We start from the raw sequence: 16,154 nt of genomic DNA, 5'->3' as shown, positions 1-16,154 counted from the left end.
GATGGATAGAAAACAGAACAGTTACTTCTTCTTGGCGATTTGAAACAGCAGTAGTTGCTTCCTTCTTCTTTTTTCTGCAGCAAAATATAACGTGTTATGTACTTATAGGTGTATTTAACAGGGACAATGCACATTAAAAAACATGGCTGTAAATGCGGCACAGTCAGCAAAGAAGCTTTTTCTCTTCTGAAGTCCCCGTTAAATCACAAACATGCAATATAGAGGCATACATGCCAACCTTTCCAAATCCAAAAGAGGTAGGTTTGCGCGCGGCAAATGTGCACGCACGAATTAGGTAATCAGAAGAAATGGAACCCCAGTAATTACATGTATAAACCATGTATTTAGTGGTAGTTTGGTAAACAGTGACATCAACGACATGTTAGGTCTGTAAAATGCCCGAAAATGTCTCCGCATTTTATTATATTTTGAATGTGTTTCTGGTCCTCTTTCAGTGTAGATGAAGGATGTGTCGGGATGTAGAACTCTTGTGTGAACATTGGATAAAGCCAGGTTCATATTCTTGTTTCATGTTGTTGACATATTAGAGTCAAAGCGAAATATCTTTGTGTTGCGCCATAAATCCGAAAATACTGCATTAAAAAAAGTCATTTCCTGCATTTCTCTACTGATAAAGTGTGATATGAATAATGTACAGGCTTTCAGATTGCGGCAGTTCACTAAACAGAGACATTAACGACATCTTTGGTGTTGAAAAAGTGAAAGAATGGGAGATAAATATCTCAAAATCGTATAATATGTTGTGTGTGTTTGTGGTCCTCTTTCAGTTGAGACACTGTAGGGGAAGGACGCTTCAGGACGAGACCAAACACTGGACGTCTTTCAGTCGCCAACATGTGTTTTCGAGACACTGATATTAACGGGGAAACCCTGCAGGACTCAAATACCTCGTCTCTCTGTTCCCCTAACTCATTTGGGAGTGATTACCCATCAGCCCCGGGGGTAACGCTGCCTTTCCTCTGCTCGTTGTTTCTCTCTCAGAAACACAGAGGACTGCTTGTATGATGGGATCACAGACACGCAAAACGGTGTCCGCCAAAAGTCGAGTCCAGTGTCGATGGAGTGTCATTTGTATTTGTTATAGTTTGGGAAGATTGAAAATCGGTAGGGAAAGCCAGCTAAGTCGGTTGGCGGTAGAAACATGTCGAATGCGGCAGGTATGACAGAGGGTCACAACACAAAACTACTAATAATAATAATACATTTTATTTATAAGCGCACTTTTCATTTGGGTAAAGAAAACTCAAAGTGCTACCGAGTAAAATGGTTGAAACAAAATAACAAAAACAAATAAAACGACAAAATAAAAGCAGTGACGTTTACGCCTGCATGGCAACAAGTGGGGGTTTTAAAGATCTGGTGAAAGGTTATTCTAAAAATATGCGTTTTATGGCCTTTTTAACTAAAACATACACGGCAACAAGATAGAAACACAGAGGACATCTGAGTGCCAAGCATGTCTGTAAATGAGTTTTGAATAAACATGTCTCCTCTCTTTCTCTTCAGACGCTGGACGGCGGGCAGAACGTGGTCCAGCTGGAGACGGCAGTCGGGGCGGCCATTAAATGTTTCGATAACGCTCTGGGCATCAACGTGCCGCGCAGCCGCTTCCTGCCGGTGAAGACGACCTCCGACCTGCTGCTGGTGATGTCCAACCTGTACAGCCTGGACGCCGGCTCGCTCACCATGAGCCCCCGCAGAGAGTTCCCCACCACGCCCCACGTGAAGCTGGGCAGCTCCTTCACCAATGTACGGTCGATATTAGTGGAACATATGTAACAATAGGACAATATTTAAGATCTTGATGATTTATGATTTATCACATTTATTGTATATATAAATATTCACTCATGTCCAAAGGTTACACTTTTGTGTCCTTGAAAGACAGTTTTCTAGGTTTGAGTTTGGCACTCAAAGGTTCAAAGGTTTTATTGTCATACTGTAGGACAAAGCTACAGTGTAGACATGGCAATGAAATTCTTCTGACCTGAGCTCCAACAATGAAACATATATAATAAAATACAAAATAAAAAGTAGTCTATATACATGTCAATAGAATATGGGAGATGTACAAGAACAGAATATGAAATTAAATAATGTAAATTAAGACCAAATTAAATGATTAATTGCGGTGATAACTATTTTAGTAGCATTAGAATGAATTGGATATAATATAATGTTCTGCTGAAGGATTCAGTGTGTGTGTGTGTGTGTGTGTGTGTGTGGTGTGTGTGTGTGTGTGTGTGTGTGTGTGTGTGTGTGTGTGTGTGTGTGTGTGTGTGTGTGTGTGTGTGTGTGTGTGTGTGTGTGTGTGTGTGTGTGTGTGTGTGTGTGTGTGTGTGTGTGTGTGTGTGTGTGTGTGTGTGTGTGTGTGTGTGTGTGTGTGTGTGTGTGTGTGTGTGTGTGTGTGTGTGTGTGTGTGTGTGTGTGTGTGTGTGTGTGTGTGTTTCAGGTCCAAGAGTATGTGAATCGCTTCGAGAGCATCCCTGACATGCTGGAGCTCGACCACCTGACCGTGTCCGGAGACGTCACCCTCGGGAAAAACGTTTCACTGAAGGTAAAACACCTTCAATCAAATATAGTTTAGAAACCAAACGCTTACAAGACACTTCAACAAATAGGAGATATAAATAAATGAGAGCGACAGGAATACATGTAAGATAAGATAAGATGGACTTTTATTAATCCCTCGTGGGGAAATTGTTTCTCTGCATTTGGCCCATCCTAGTGTTAGGAGCCGTGTGCTGCCATTTTGAACATGTAAGGCGCCTCAACAATGTCAAAGCAAATATGAACCCAATTTATCTCCTTAGAAAGGTGAGAGAAAATCGGTTTTCAAATGGTTTCAAGGGCGCAAACAGCTCGATATTAAAAATGTATTCAATCTGAATGTAAAAGTGTCTTGGGTTGAGCATGAGAGCCCATCACATTATGTATTCTCACACTGAGACACACTGGGTAGTAAAGAGCACCAGTGACGTCAGACGTCTTCTTTCATGTGGTGGAGATGACGAGCGAAGAGACCTTTGAGGCTGCTGCGGATACATCTTTAAACGTTTATCTGCACATCTTACTGATAATATTCAGAGTTGCCCTCAGGACATTTACATTTCTAACAACGACATAACAAAAACGGTCCCTGCTGTCCAACGGCTGTCATTGATGCATTGCTTTCATTACAGTACATCCTAGTTTTAAAATGACCTAATTTCTATCTTTATTTTTAAAATGTGTATTTGTATTATGTATATACAGTATTCTTATATACATATACAATACATATACACATATTTATAGTCATAGGTGGATTTTGCGGGGGGCAGGGGGGGCATTGAAATATGTTACAGCATTATTATGTCGAAAACTGTTCCAATACAAATATTTTGTATATCAATATTTTAATAAGGTAGGACACTGGTTAATAATATTGTAGTGTGTTCAAGTAACCAAAGGATACTTGTGTATTTGATTGAGATATTAGATAAATATATATTTCTACTGTTGATATTGTTATATTTACTGTTAGTGTTTATGTATTGATCTTGCTTGCTGCTGCTGCAACACAACATTATATTGTTTTATTTATTTTATTATTTGTGTCTTCCTTTGTTTTACTGAGAGGCTTATCTGTACTTTTTAATCATTATTTTATTTTTCTGGATTTGTTATTTTTTTGCCGCACGCGTGCAAAAAGGTTTTACTGCTTGACCTGAATTTCATTTCCAGTTCTCTGTTTTAATTTATGATGTGTGCCATGTTGTCAAAGCACTTTGAGCTCCACCTAGTGTACGAAAAGAGCTTATTATTATGACTCATATTAATGTTATTATTAATCTCTGATAAAGTACACCTCATTGCTCTTCCTCCTCTCAGGGCACCGTCATCATCATCGCTAACCACGGGGATCGTATTGATATTCCAGCCGGCTCCATGCTGGAGAACAAAATCGTTTCTGGAAACCTGCGCATCATGGACCACTGATGCCTTCTTCTTCACACACTAAAACACCCTCATCATGTGACCTTGTCAGCTTTATCCCAGTCATGTGACCTGTTTCCTGACAGCGCGAGAGGAGGAGGAGGATGATTGATTGCATCTGCAGTGCTGCTTTGAAGCCGGGATACGGCGCCCTCTGCAGGCTGTTTACTATATATGCTACACTTTAAAGCTGTCATGTTAAATAATGACCTGTATCCATGATAGATAGAACAACCAACAATCTGACTTTGACTGTTAGTTCCTGCCAGAAAGGACTCGATCTAGCTACAAAAACCAGTAACAAGTAGATTTGTATTGTCATGTTTATGTGCTCCTATAGCACTGCTAATGCAATCACATAGTGTTCTTACATGAGGGGTGAAGTCGTGAAGTGATGGAAGAGTTTAACCATTTATTTAAAGTGCAAAGACCTCCCTGTAGTGGCAATTCAACAGCAAATCACGCTGCTGGATTACATTTTAGCGTCCAAAACACTGAAACAAATCCACGTAAATAATACAAACTTACATTTTTATATATTTTTTGTTTGTTTGAGGTTTGACTGGTGTTGTTTTCAATATTTAATCTTGTTGTCCCGTCTTCTTTCTAATGTATAACTGCAGCATTTGGGGAATTTTTGCCAGTAGTGGAAGAAAACACACATTGATTTGCATTTCCTTTGTGAAAATTGACTTTGTTTAGTCTGTTGTTTCTTGTAGTAAAAGTGAACTGAAAGTAGGTTAGTAAATCTGAGTGAAATTGATAATATTTTTCAGTGACTTCTTGAACATATTGCTAGTCAAATTTAACATTTTTAATATGAATATTTGAATCAGAGCAGCTTCAGTTTTTACATGACTGTAATAAATAATTACTTTTACAACCATCTCTAGAATCAAGTGAATAGTTAACTTCCTTCCAGAGCAAATTGTAAATAAGACTTCATATTCTCCAGGTTTGACTGCAAAGGTTTGTAACTCAGATGAGAAACTACCGCATGTCTCTCCGCTGTAATGATCCATATCCAGGCACGACTCCAATGCCATGAAATAATATGTAATAACTGATATATAACTTTAAATTAAAGGCCTTTCTTTGTTATGTCCCTGCGTGATGTAGACCATGAGAAATAACACAATGCTGTGTATTATTTGTGTTGTTCCAGTACGTGTTTTCACATTGTGATGTGGGAAACCTCATGCCTGCACTTCAGTGTCAAATCTCTCCTGTCGCCTCTGTCCACCTTCACACAGCAAAGACAGGAGGTGCAACACACACACACAGACGGTATAGTAGACATGTTCAAAATACGGAGTGTGAGAATACTTGAGATGGGTCCACGGACCGAAAGCCTGAAAGCAATAAGTGTTGATCTGTGACGAGGACTCAGTTCTGCCTCCTCAGAGCTGAATAAAGTGCAATATGAAATGATGAGCGAGCGTCATCTGTTGTTTCTACATGCTCGCACTTAATTTGCAAATGTTCTGGTTGTATATCAGTATATAGTGTCTCTACATGTCTCCATGCTTTAATGTTCAAAAGCTCTTTATTTTTCTCATACTGCCTGTGCTGCAGCACCTCTTTTCACCCTCTGTCTGAAACCAGAGCCCAGTCTGCTCTGATTGGTTTGCCGGCCGGCTCTGTTGTGATTGGTCAACTGCTTAGAGATGTCCCGCCCCTTAGCCTATCACGTACAATGTGTTGGAGCGCTAGCCAATAGAAGTACGAGTGTTAAGTTGTGATGTCACTTGTTTTGGGAGAGACACTGAAAACACTCCTGATCCCAGTCTTTAACACCAGCAGCACAACATGAGCCGTCTGTAAAACGGCAAACATGTCTGGTTGATAGATAGATACCTAAAATAACGATATTAAAATGTAATGCAATCTTTTATTTGTTTCTAAAAAGAAAGATTTTACATCTCCCCGTTCACAGAGACGGTGCAGGGAGGTCAAGGATGTCAATAAGATGTCTTTATTTGAAAAATAGCTGACAGTTGATGATTGCTCTTAATGATGAACAGTACACTTTTAAACGGTAGTAAGACACTCCATATGATCACACATTCACGGACATATCGGGAACCCTGTAGTTAATTTGGACAGGTTTGAAGCATTGTAAAAATGTCGCTCCACCACACAGAAGCTGAAGCCGTAGAGAGGCGCCTCCATGTCCCGCACTGCGCTCCAGCTGCTGGAGTCTTCATCGAAGCGCTCCACCTTACAGAGGTCGCTCTCGTTGTTGTACCCTCCGGCCACATACAGCTGCTCCTCCAGCACCGCCATGCCAAAGTGCCTGCGAGCGTAGATCATGGGAGTCATCGTGCTCCACTGGTTTGATAGAGGGTCGTAGGCGATGACTCGGCACAAAGACGCGCCGTTGATGTGGCCTCCAGCCTGTGAGAGGAGGCGGGAGATATTTACTTAAAACACATTTACCACAATAGAAACATACTCCATTACATACAGATGGTCATCCACCTGACTAAGAAGTCTTCGATAAGCCAACTAGACTGGTTGGTTTGTTTTATTCACGTCATGTTTTACTAAAATTGTTAGTTTGCAGTTTGTTTAAATTGTATTTAATATATACAATTTAGCTGTACATATATATATTTGTACATAGCTACTGTACAGTGTAGTTATGACAATTAAATTCTTTGGTCAGTTTGTATTAGGTTAGTATCAAAGCATCTTTTTGAAAGGCTACAATTAAATTACACCTGGTTAGGGCCTAATTAAGAGTCCAAATTGGCTCTAATGTTTGAGATACTATGATAATACGTTCATAGTGATTACACATTAAAGAAGAAACCACATGCTGTTGCATCACTGCTAATGCAATCACGAAGTCTTCTTACATAAAGAGGAAAAGTCATGAGGTTGTACAAGTGTCAGGTCATTAAAACGCCTCAGATGTCCAAATCTCATACACATAAATAAACCAGGTGGACAGCAAACCAACCCAAACCACATGCAATTAAGTCCATGTCTGTGTCTTGATGTGATTGTGTTGATGCATTTGAATGTTTTTTATTCCTCACCAGATATATTTTGTCTCTGTAGACGACAGCCCGAGCTGAAGCGCAGCCGCAGTCCATCGAGGCGATCATCGTCCACTCGTTGGTTTTGGGGTTGTAGCACTCGGCAGAGGACAGAGGTTCTTCGTTGTCTAGACCGCCGCAAATATATATCTACACAGAAACAATGTTAATATAATGACAGACAGTTGTCGTTAGCCATACGACAAAACATAGCTCGAGGTTTGTCTGTAATAAAATACTTGCAACAATAACTGTTTCAGCCGTAGGCAAAGTGTTTGGAGCTTTTTAGCTAACGTCATTCAACTAAGACGATACACATGATTCCCATTGAGCTCGCTAAGTATCAGCACGTTAGCATGGATATGTTGCCACGCTAGCGATAGCATTTATCCTGTTACACCTCTCTGTGGAAGACCTTTTCGCAGAAGAAACATTCATTATCTACAGTTTCACATAACAAATCTGTTTCCCTTACAAAGGCTAAGTTTGATTAGCTTGTTTCTCTTAAAACTTCCAGGTGTCCTGTTCAAATATAACTTATAGCCTATTTAAATACTAAGTAATGTATGTGTTCATGATGATTGTAAAAAACTAAGATATTGGAAGGGTCTTGTTTGTATTTGACTTAAACTTCATAAATTCCAATGCTGGAACATGCTCAAAGGAGCCATTACAGACACCTGGAGGTCACTTTTGCACAACTGCGACTTGGTGAGAAGTGAAACCACTAGAGGTCAGCATAAAAAAAGGATTCCAGCTGCTGTTCAATTGCTCTTTAAAGGTGGGGTAGGTACGTTTGAGAAACCGGCTCGAGATCGCTAGAATTTGAAAATACACAACCGGAGAAAATCTGCCACTTCCCCAACACACACGAACGCGCACATGACCAATGAGGGCACGATATAAGTTTGTGCCCCGATGGAAGGACAGGCAGGTAGGCCATCCAGATTGGTTGTACTTTTTACAGTATTACGGCTTCTACAGATGCATTTTTTTAATGGATTTTTTGTCAAAGCACTTAAGATATTATTTGCTATAACAAAAAGTGTATCTCGAGCCGGTTTCTGAAACGTACCTACCCCACCTTTAAGGTCCTCAGTTCCTCCTACCTTGCCGTGTAGCGTCGCGGCGCAGGCGTCACTCCTGAAATCGAGCATCGGCGCGATCAGTTCCCACCGGTTGTTTTCCGGCTGGAACCGCTCTGCAACTTTCTGCTCGCGCCCGTCAGTGCCTCCGATGGCATAAATGCATCCGTTCAGAGCCACCGCACACACACATTTTCTGGGTTTGTGAATGGGCACCAACTCCTGCCAGGTGTGGCTGACGAGGTCGAACTTCCGCACGCTGCTCAAAATGTTACTCAGGTCCGTTCCTCCAATACAGTAGATGGATCCATCGAGGAAGACGCAACCGTGCAGAACTCTGAAGGTCTTCTCCCGGCTGTTCATGGGCAGCCAGCAGTCGGCTCGGACATCGTAGAAGTCCATCCTGTCCGTCAAACACTCTTTCTCGCTGCCTCCGATGGTCATGAGCACCGCAGAGGGGAGGCGGGCGCGGGTCAGAGGTCGCTCCAGATGGGCCTCTCGCAGGGCCTTCATGGCGTCGATCACCAAGGTCATGCACGACACACACTTCCTCACCAGGTTGTTGTTAATCACAGTTTCCACCAGGTAACTACTGGACATTGACAGCAGGCGCACCTAGATCGGGAAAACAAGGAGGATTTAACTAATGAGGAGTTTTTAAACCAATCATTATTTGCAGACACTTCAATAGGTATTGATGTTTTTTGTTTTTTTAAACTTAGTTTTTATTTCAGATTCAGTTTTATTATTATTATTATTACATTGTGGTCAACAGTTTTTCCATTTTCATTTAGCTGTATCTACATAGCCAACATAAGAAAAGAACAAAAAGAGATCAATACAAATAATAATAATAAAATAGACATATGAAAAGACAAATACATACAAATAATAATAATAATAATAATAGGTATTGATGTTTTAAGTCATTCATCTACTCTAAACTGCCCTGATACACAAACATCAGGAATTGTGGCCTCGGGCTGGCCAATAAGATGGTCTAACATTTTCAAATGAAATCCACTTGATTTGGCAATTCTGTTTCTATCGCAGTAGCTATTCTCGTGATTGCCTTGTTATCTTGCCGTACAAGCACTAGTAATATGATTACCAGACATGTTCACAGTCTTTTGTAAGCTTTCTGAAATGAAAGATGAAAGAAATATTCTCTAAGTACACATTTGTGTTTTCAGACGGAAGTCAGGCTGTGTTACATTTGGGCCTGTTTACCTTAAACCTGGGACACTTCGGATAATTGTTGTCAGGAATCTTAAAGGTCCCATGTCATGGCCATTTCTACTGATCATAATTCCATTGTTGAGGTCTACTAGAATAGATGTACACTGTTCAATGTTCCAAAATCACATTGGTTTCTCACAGCATCTCTGTCTGTATAGTATGTCTATTCACTCTCTGTCCTACACGGCTTGTTGGAGCTGGGTTAGGTTAGAGTTAACCCTAACCTAACCCTAACCTAACCCCCCACAGATGAGAATGCTGCGTGGGGTCTGGGTGCCGTGTTGGCGGGACGTTGCGGGGCTCGCTGCTCCGCCCTTTGAGGCTCGAGGAGTGGACAGTGTGAGCTGGATTACTGGTGTAAGGCTGAGTGTGTGTGTGTGTGTGTGTGTGTGTGTGTGTGTGTGTGTGTGTGTGTGTGTGTGTGTGTGTGTGTGTGTGTGTGTGTGTGTGTGTGTGTGTGTGTGTGTGTGTGTGTGTGTGTGTGTGTGTGTGTGTGTGTGTGTGTGTGTGTGTGTGTGTGTGTGTGTGTGTGTGTGTGTGTGTGTGTGTGTGTGTGTGTGTGTGTGTGTGTGTGTGTGTGTGTGTGTGTGTGTGTGTGTGTGTGTGTGTGTGTGTGTGTGTGTGTGTGTGTGTGTGTGTGTGTGTGTGTGTGTGTGTGTGTGTGTGTGTGTGTGTGTGTGTGTGTGTGTGTAGCTTTACCCAGGAAGAAACAAATGGAAACAGAGAAATGTCCAACGAGGCGTTCTGGGGCAGCACAGACAGGTGTTAGAGTTTTACTCGCTACATGGTGCACTTTGAGGGTTTGTGACTCTGCAGACCGTTTACATGCAGAACAAGCTATAACACAAGGGGACGGGTAATAACCGGAAAAGCATGACATGGGCCCTTTAAAGCTTAAGTATAATGTAGTCCGGGATTTAGGATTTTCACTGCACTGTAGCTGTTGTGCACATGACAAGTAAGCCTTTGAGTTCGAATAAAAAAATAGAACAAAAACACTAGCATGTCAGATGTCAACAGTTCAGACTTTGAGTCCTTTTCGGGGGGCGCCAATGTATCTGTAGTAAAAGTACAAGTAGCCTACCTGAACACTGTGGTTGAATAGTTAATACATAAAGTAAACCAGCAGCAGTTCACGTGGTGCTTTCAGGTACCTTGCTCAGCAGCGCGGCCATGTGACCCTGGCGTTCCTGCGGGGCATAGTTGATCCAGCGCTGCACCGCCTCGAACACGATGCTCTCCTGCTTCACATTCAGCTCGTCCTGCTCGATGAGATCTGCCAGCTGCTGCACGGAGAGCTGCAGGAACTTCACAGAGAAGTCCGCCACCTCCTTAAAGTGATGCAGCACGAACAGGTAGGCCTTCTGCCTCAGCTTGGGACATGTGTGGAACTCCGCCACCATCCAGATGTGGACGCAGTTCTTGGTGTTGAGTCTCTTCTCCAGGAAGAGGCAGCAGGCCTTCATGACGCCCCCGACGGAGAAGCTCTCTGCTCCGGCCAACAGCTCCAGAACGTTCTCCTCCGTCACCACCATGGAGCCGGTGTAGATGAAGTCCAGGATGAGGCTCATGGTGACGGGGGAGACCTGTGAGAAGCTGAAGACCTGATGCTCCGATGGTCCAGATAAATTGCAGAAGAGTTCTCTGGAGGTCACAGGAACAAGAGGTTCAACAGGGTCTTTCTGTCAAACTCCTACACTTTTAACTCAAACCTGCATTTTAAGAGTTCCTCGAATTGTAGCATTAAACTCTATAACATTGTGAGTGACGGTTCAAACAAATTGAAGCTCATGTACTCAGGCTGAGTCCTAACGGCAGCAGAAACAAGTTTGACTTTCTCCTTTCAATCCATCTGTCCTATGTACAATACGGGCAACATTGGCCACTAAACATGAAATAGATCAACAGAACCAGAGATAATGTATTTTCTTATACCACACATCCTTCTTTATTAACACAATCTGGTGCCTGCCTTACCCAGAATGCATCTGACAGTAGGAGATATGGGAGTCTTGTAATTGTAACGTATACCCTCAAGCCTCTACAGCAGAAATGAGAAGCTGGCTACTGAGGGTTAGTTCAATTTTTTTTTTAACGATCCACCTCCAGAAATATTTCATGTTCATACTTGTAGCCTTTCACCAGACTCAGGTGAGGTCTCAGTAGTCCTGGGGCCATATGTTGGTATAAATCGGATCATATATTATGAGACTACGACCGTCTACAAAAAAAAGAATCGTAATTGTGGTACATCATTTTAAATGCTTTGTTACAGTAATGTGATGTCATTTTCTAATCCTACTAGACTGTTCCAACTCTTTCTCTTTTCACACTTAGTCAATACATCCACAATACTGATGATTATTTATCAAGAATTGCGTTCAAATTGAGTAAAAGCACCAATAGTAGTCAGCTCTGCAAAGTCAGGTATATTGTGATTATGTTGTTCTTATATCCCCAAGCTGTACAAATGACCTTCATCAGACATAACAAAGCTTTTTCTCGAGCAATACAACTTTTTTACTTTTTCCAAATATGCAGGATTGCTCCCCAAGACCTGCCGTGTAAACTGGCTATGATGGTTTTGACCAATCCTCCAATCTGTGGAATCTTCGTTGTCTTTTAAACCTTTTTAAGGCAAGGCAAGTTTATTTCTATAGCACCTTTCAGCACCAGGCAATTCAAGGTGCTTTACAAAAATGAAAGACATTCAGACAAAGGCATTTAAAAACAGTAAAAGATAATAAAAGAAACATTTAAAGAAAAACAAAAAATGAAAGACATTAAGAAAATGGCATTTAAAATCAGTCGTTAAAAAGAAAAGCTAATAAAAGAAACATTAAAAGATAAAAGTTACAGTGCAGTCTAAGATATATGAATAGTTCAATTATTTCGGTTCTTGATTTTTTATTTATTCACAGAACCTCCCTTTGGAAATCCGAACATTTCCGTCCCGATTGTTAATTTAGACTGATTGTTTCCCCTATGTTTTGCTCGCATGACATCCACAATCGGACCCTCAGGAGGGTGTACTAGCCCCCTACTCTGCTTTGCGTTCCATAGCAAAGTCTTTAAGTGTTACCTGAACACCCCGTGTTACCAAAACACTATTTTTCACCCGTCGGTGATGTGATACTTGTTCCTCAGTACAACTCACCTAAAAACTGATCGTAAACCCTGGCTACGACGGATATCCCAAATATCCTACTTTCGAGCAGTCCCTCTCATAAATGTCATGGAGAAATTAATTACGTTTCAATTTAAAACATTAAAAGAAAAAATACATGGATAAAAGTACTTTATATCATCATTATTTTAAAGGCACTTTTGTTGTGTCTCGTCAAATGTGTTGCTTTTGTTTATGTATTTTGTCCTGACCTCTTGTCTTTCAGTTCAGGCCCTGTTTCTTCCTCCCCTTGTGTGTTGTTCCCGCCCTAGTCAGCGTCTGCTTGTTCCCACTCACCTCATGTTTAAATAGTCCTGCCTCTCCCCTGTCCTGTGTCAGTTCGTCTCATTTGTTTCTCTGAATGGTCGTCGTGCCAAGCTTCAACTAAGAAAGGATCTTTTCCAGTCTAGTCAGGTTTTGTTATGTTTTTTGTAATCTTAAATTCTGCTTTTCTTAGGCTTGTTTTTTCCTCTTTGTTACAGTACATGTCATTTGTTAGACGCTTTTATCCAAAGCGACTTACATACATTCAGTACTGTGGACAATCCCCACAGGACACAACGGCATGCTGACTGCAGTGGGACTCGAACTTGCTATCCCGATTCCAAGTCCATCACACTATCCACTGAGCCGCAGCCTTGTGAGCGCTTTATGTTTAATCCAGTACCTACTAGATTACGAGGTATTTTCTGTTTTCTTGGAAATGAAATGGAAATGTCTCCGAGTCGTGCATTTGGGTTCTCCAGTTTGTGTTAAGGTCGTGACAACTTTTCAGATATTCATTGTTCAGACTTTTGACATGTTTCTCACCATCATGTAGTGAATGCCAACAAATCTCCCCCAAAACATTTAAAAAGCTGATTTCCTGTCTGTCAGTGGTCAGAAACCTCGTCAGGCGCCTTTAAAGCGGCTGTAGCTGCTGCTCTGTGTGACACGAAGACACACTTGATGTGAATCCTTAATACAACTCCTTGAGCCGCTCACCTGAAGAAGGTGCTGCTGTTGCAGAGGACGATCCTGTGGACTCTGAAGCCAACGTCCTCCACTCGGATCACAGCGTCGCACAGCGTCCCCTCCCGGCGCAGCTCATTGAAGATCGTTTTACTGAAGATGGTGCTCATTGTTACGTTTCTTTTAAAGAGATGTGTGTTTAAGATCTATTACCTTTGAACGGCAACTTCAAATGAGCAGTTTGGAAAGCAACAGTCTCTAGGTTGGAGCCTCTGCCAGAATGTTTTTATTTAAAAATCATGAAGCTTCACATTCTCTTCAATCATCAATGGCTGATGCAAACAATGCAGCTTGGGGGCTTTGATTGGAATTTCAGAACAAATAAATAATACTGACTAATTATGGTTTTCCCCTGTATAACAATTATTATCATCTCAATCTTTATTTAGTTATATAGCACATTTAAAACGACCTTCAGTTGACCAAAGTGCTGGACAGGCAATATTAAATAACACAATGGGAGTACAATAATAAAACAATAATTAAAAACATTAAAAATCACAATAACTAGAAACATATAATAAACACAAATATACAAATGTAATGTTCAACTAGTATTAAAATTATGACTAATTTTACATTTAATTTAAGGATTTAAATACTTGAGCACTTGACTGAATATCACCAGACTTTCATTTAATTAAACATGTCATTAATTCCCTCAGTCCACTGTAAAAAACAAACACTATAATTTAAATCTTATGTTTTATTGCTATTGTATAATTAGTAGTAATATTAATAAATGACCCGTTGTTATCTCTCTTTGTTTCCAAGCTGCAAAACGAAGATGTTGTTAGTTTTTGAAATGATAATCCAGTACACAAAGCCATGTGTCACTTTTGTTTACACTTTATTGTTTAAAGTTGTTACAAAAAAGTGTTTGCTGGAAACATTCTTTGCTTTCGCTTTTACAAGCACGAGGAGACTCTGGACAGGAGGAGAAGAACAAGACGAAGACGAAGAGGAAGAGCGGAGTGCACGGACGACAGATGTGTGTGTTTGTGTAGAAAAACCGAGGTAAGATTACAGAGTGAAGCCCTTACTCACACACTTGATCCACGGCGAGAAACACAAAGTATCAGAGCGACGCCAGAAACAACTGGGCGGAGAGACACGCCAATTTCACTCATGAGGGATCCTCAAAAGACCTCAGCTGTGTGTGTGTGTGTGTGTGTGTGAGACACAGGTTGTTTTCTCCCTGAGGTGACTAAGAGAGTTGCAGACTGGGGTGAAGCAAATATAGTGTGTGTTGGAATAAGAAATGAAAACTTGCACACATACGATCATCATGAACACATAAATTACAATCACACACACACACACACACACACACACACACACACACACACACACACACACACACACACACACACACACACACACACACACACACACACACAGCATCCAGAACAAGACACCCACTCGTACTGTAGAAACTTCAGAGTGACTTCCAAACACCTGTGTGTGTGTGTGTGTGTGTGTGTGTGTGTGTGTGTGTGTGTGTGTGTGTGTGTGTGTGTGTGTGTGCGTGCGTGTACGCAGCAGCAGCAGTGTGGGAGAATGTGTGCTTTCACATGAAGTGCAAACTATCAGGACTGTCTCTGCAAACGTGTTTTAGTCTCTCTTGGTAGAGGTAGTTGGAGGGGTTACACTACTATCTGGTTATTTATACATTCGGTGTCAGTGTAGGATTAACAATCTAACCACAGGTCCATGCAGCAGCGCAGGCTCACTTTCTATCTTCATCATCATCATCATTAGTATCTGACCATTGCATGTATGAATTATGTGTAATGTGTGTATATGTAAAAGCGCTTTGAGTCATTGAAAAAGCGCTATAATAAATGTAAGGAATTATTATTATTATTATTATTATCATCATCATCATCATCATCACATGATCTTCTTACATTTTCGCAGCTCTTAAAGGACTTCTGGTTCATTTTGGCTTTAAAAGTTGAGATGTTATAACAAGTTTAAACAAGTGACGCATTCAAGAAGGGCCCTACGCCCAAAGTTAGTTTGCCACTGACATTCACAATGTTGATATACTTATTTAAATGTTGATATAGTTATTATAATGTTGACGTAGTGATTGGAACATCTCACGAGGGGTTTTGCGCAGTGGGATGCAGTTCGTTTTGTAAATTAATACAAAATTCACTAAAAGGACGTTTACTTCATTGTTGGCTTGTTTTTGTCAGTGAGAGGAGAGCTCACCATTTTGAAGTTTAATAATCTGTCTCATACTGAGATTATATTATTCTCTAAATGAATGAAAGGGTATTTCGTATATATACAAATATATACGATGTATCACGCATTAATACAAATAAATCTTATCTGTAAATAAAGTGGAATATAATAAAGTAATACAGATTCTTATTAACGTTAGTGAACTAAAGCAGAGTGTATTGGTGATAGCTGTTTTTATAGTTGGTTTAAATCAGGGGTGTCAAACTCAAGGCTCGGGGGCCAAATCCGGCCCGCGACTTCATTTTATTTGGCCCCGAAAGAGCTTGCAAAGAATATAATACGTTTATTATACGGTCACTTTACAGAAACAGGTTGCCCATAAACTACATGTCCCACAATGCATCTCATTTTGTA

The 16,154-nt window shown here is 40.9% G+C and overlaps 2 protein-coding genes across 3 annotated transcripts in view; one reads left to right on the top strand and one right to left on the bottom strand.

Annotated features, from left to right (window-relative positions):
* The window catches only part of ugp2b (UDP-glucose pyrophosphorylase 2b), a 57,844-nt gene extending 52,413 nt beyond the window's left edge, over window positions 1-5,431 (top strand). For both annotated transcript variants that reach the window (XM_034100740.2, XM_034100739.2), the window contains exons 8-10: window positions 1,528-1,770; window positions 2,474-2,578; window positions 3,895-5,431. In XM_034100740.2, the coding sequence (XP_033956631.1) occupies window positions 1,528-1,770; window positions 2,474-2,578; window positions 3,895-4,002 (456 nt within the window). In that variant the 3' untranslated portion in view covers window positions 4,003-5,431. The remainder of the gene's footprint in view (window positions 1-1,527; window positions 1,771-2,473; window positions 2,579-3,894) is intronic.
* A 527-nt stretch (window positions 5,432-5,958) lies between these two features.
* The window catches only part of LOC117459325 (kelch-like protein 10), an 11,321-nt gene continuing 1,125 nt past the window's right edge, over window positions 5,959-16,154 (bottom strand). The window contains exons 1-5 of the mRNA XM_034100090.2: window positions 13,518-16,154; window positions 10,522-11,011; window positions 8,153-8,743; window positions 7,044-7,193; window positions 5,959-6,396 (exon numbers count right to left, since the gene is read on the bottom strand). The exon at window positions 13,518-16,154 is cut by the window's right edge and continues 1,125 nt beyond it. Coding sequence (XP_033955981.1) covers window positions 6,067-6,396; window positions 7,044-7,193; window positions 8,153-8,743; window positions 10,522-11,011; window positions 13,518-13,654 — 1,698 coding nt within the window. The 5' untranslated portion in view covers window positions 13,655-16,154 and the 3' untranslated portion in view covers window positions 5,959-6,066. The remainder of the gene's footprint in view (window positions 6,397-7,043; window positions 7,194-8,152; window positions 8,744-10,521; window positions 11,012-13,517) is intronic.

Source organism: Pseudochaenichthys georgianus, chromosome 15 (assembly GCF_902827115.2).
Source record: "Pseudochaenichthys georgianus chromosome 15, fPseGeo1.2, whole genome shotgun sequence".
Classification (NCBI taxonomy): Eukaryota; Metazoa; Chordata; class Actinopteri; order Perciformes; family Channichthyidae; genus Pseudochaenichthys; species Pseudochaenichthys georgianus.
The sequence above is the reverse complement of the archived record's forward strand: the minus strand, read 5'-3'. Positions and strand labels throughout refer to the sequence as shown.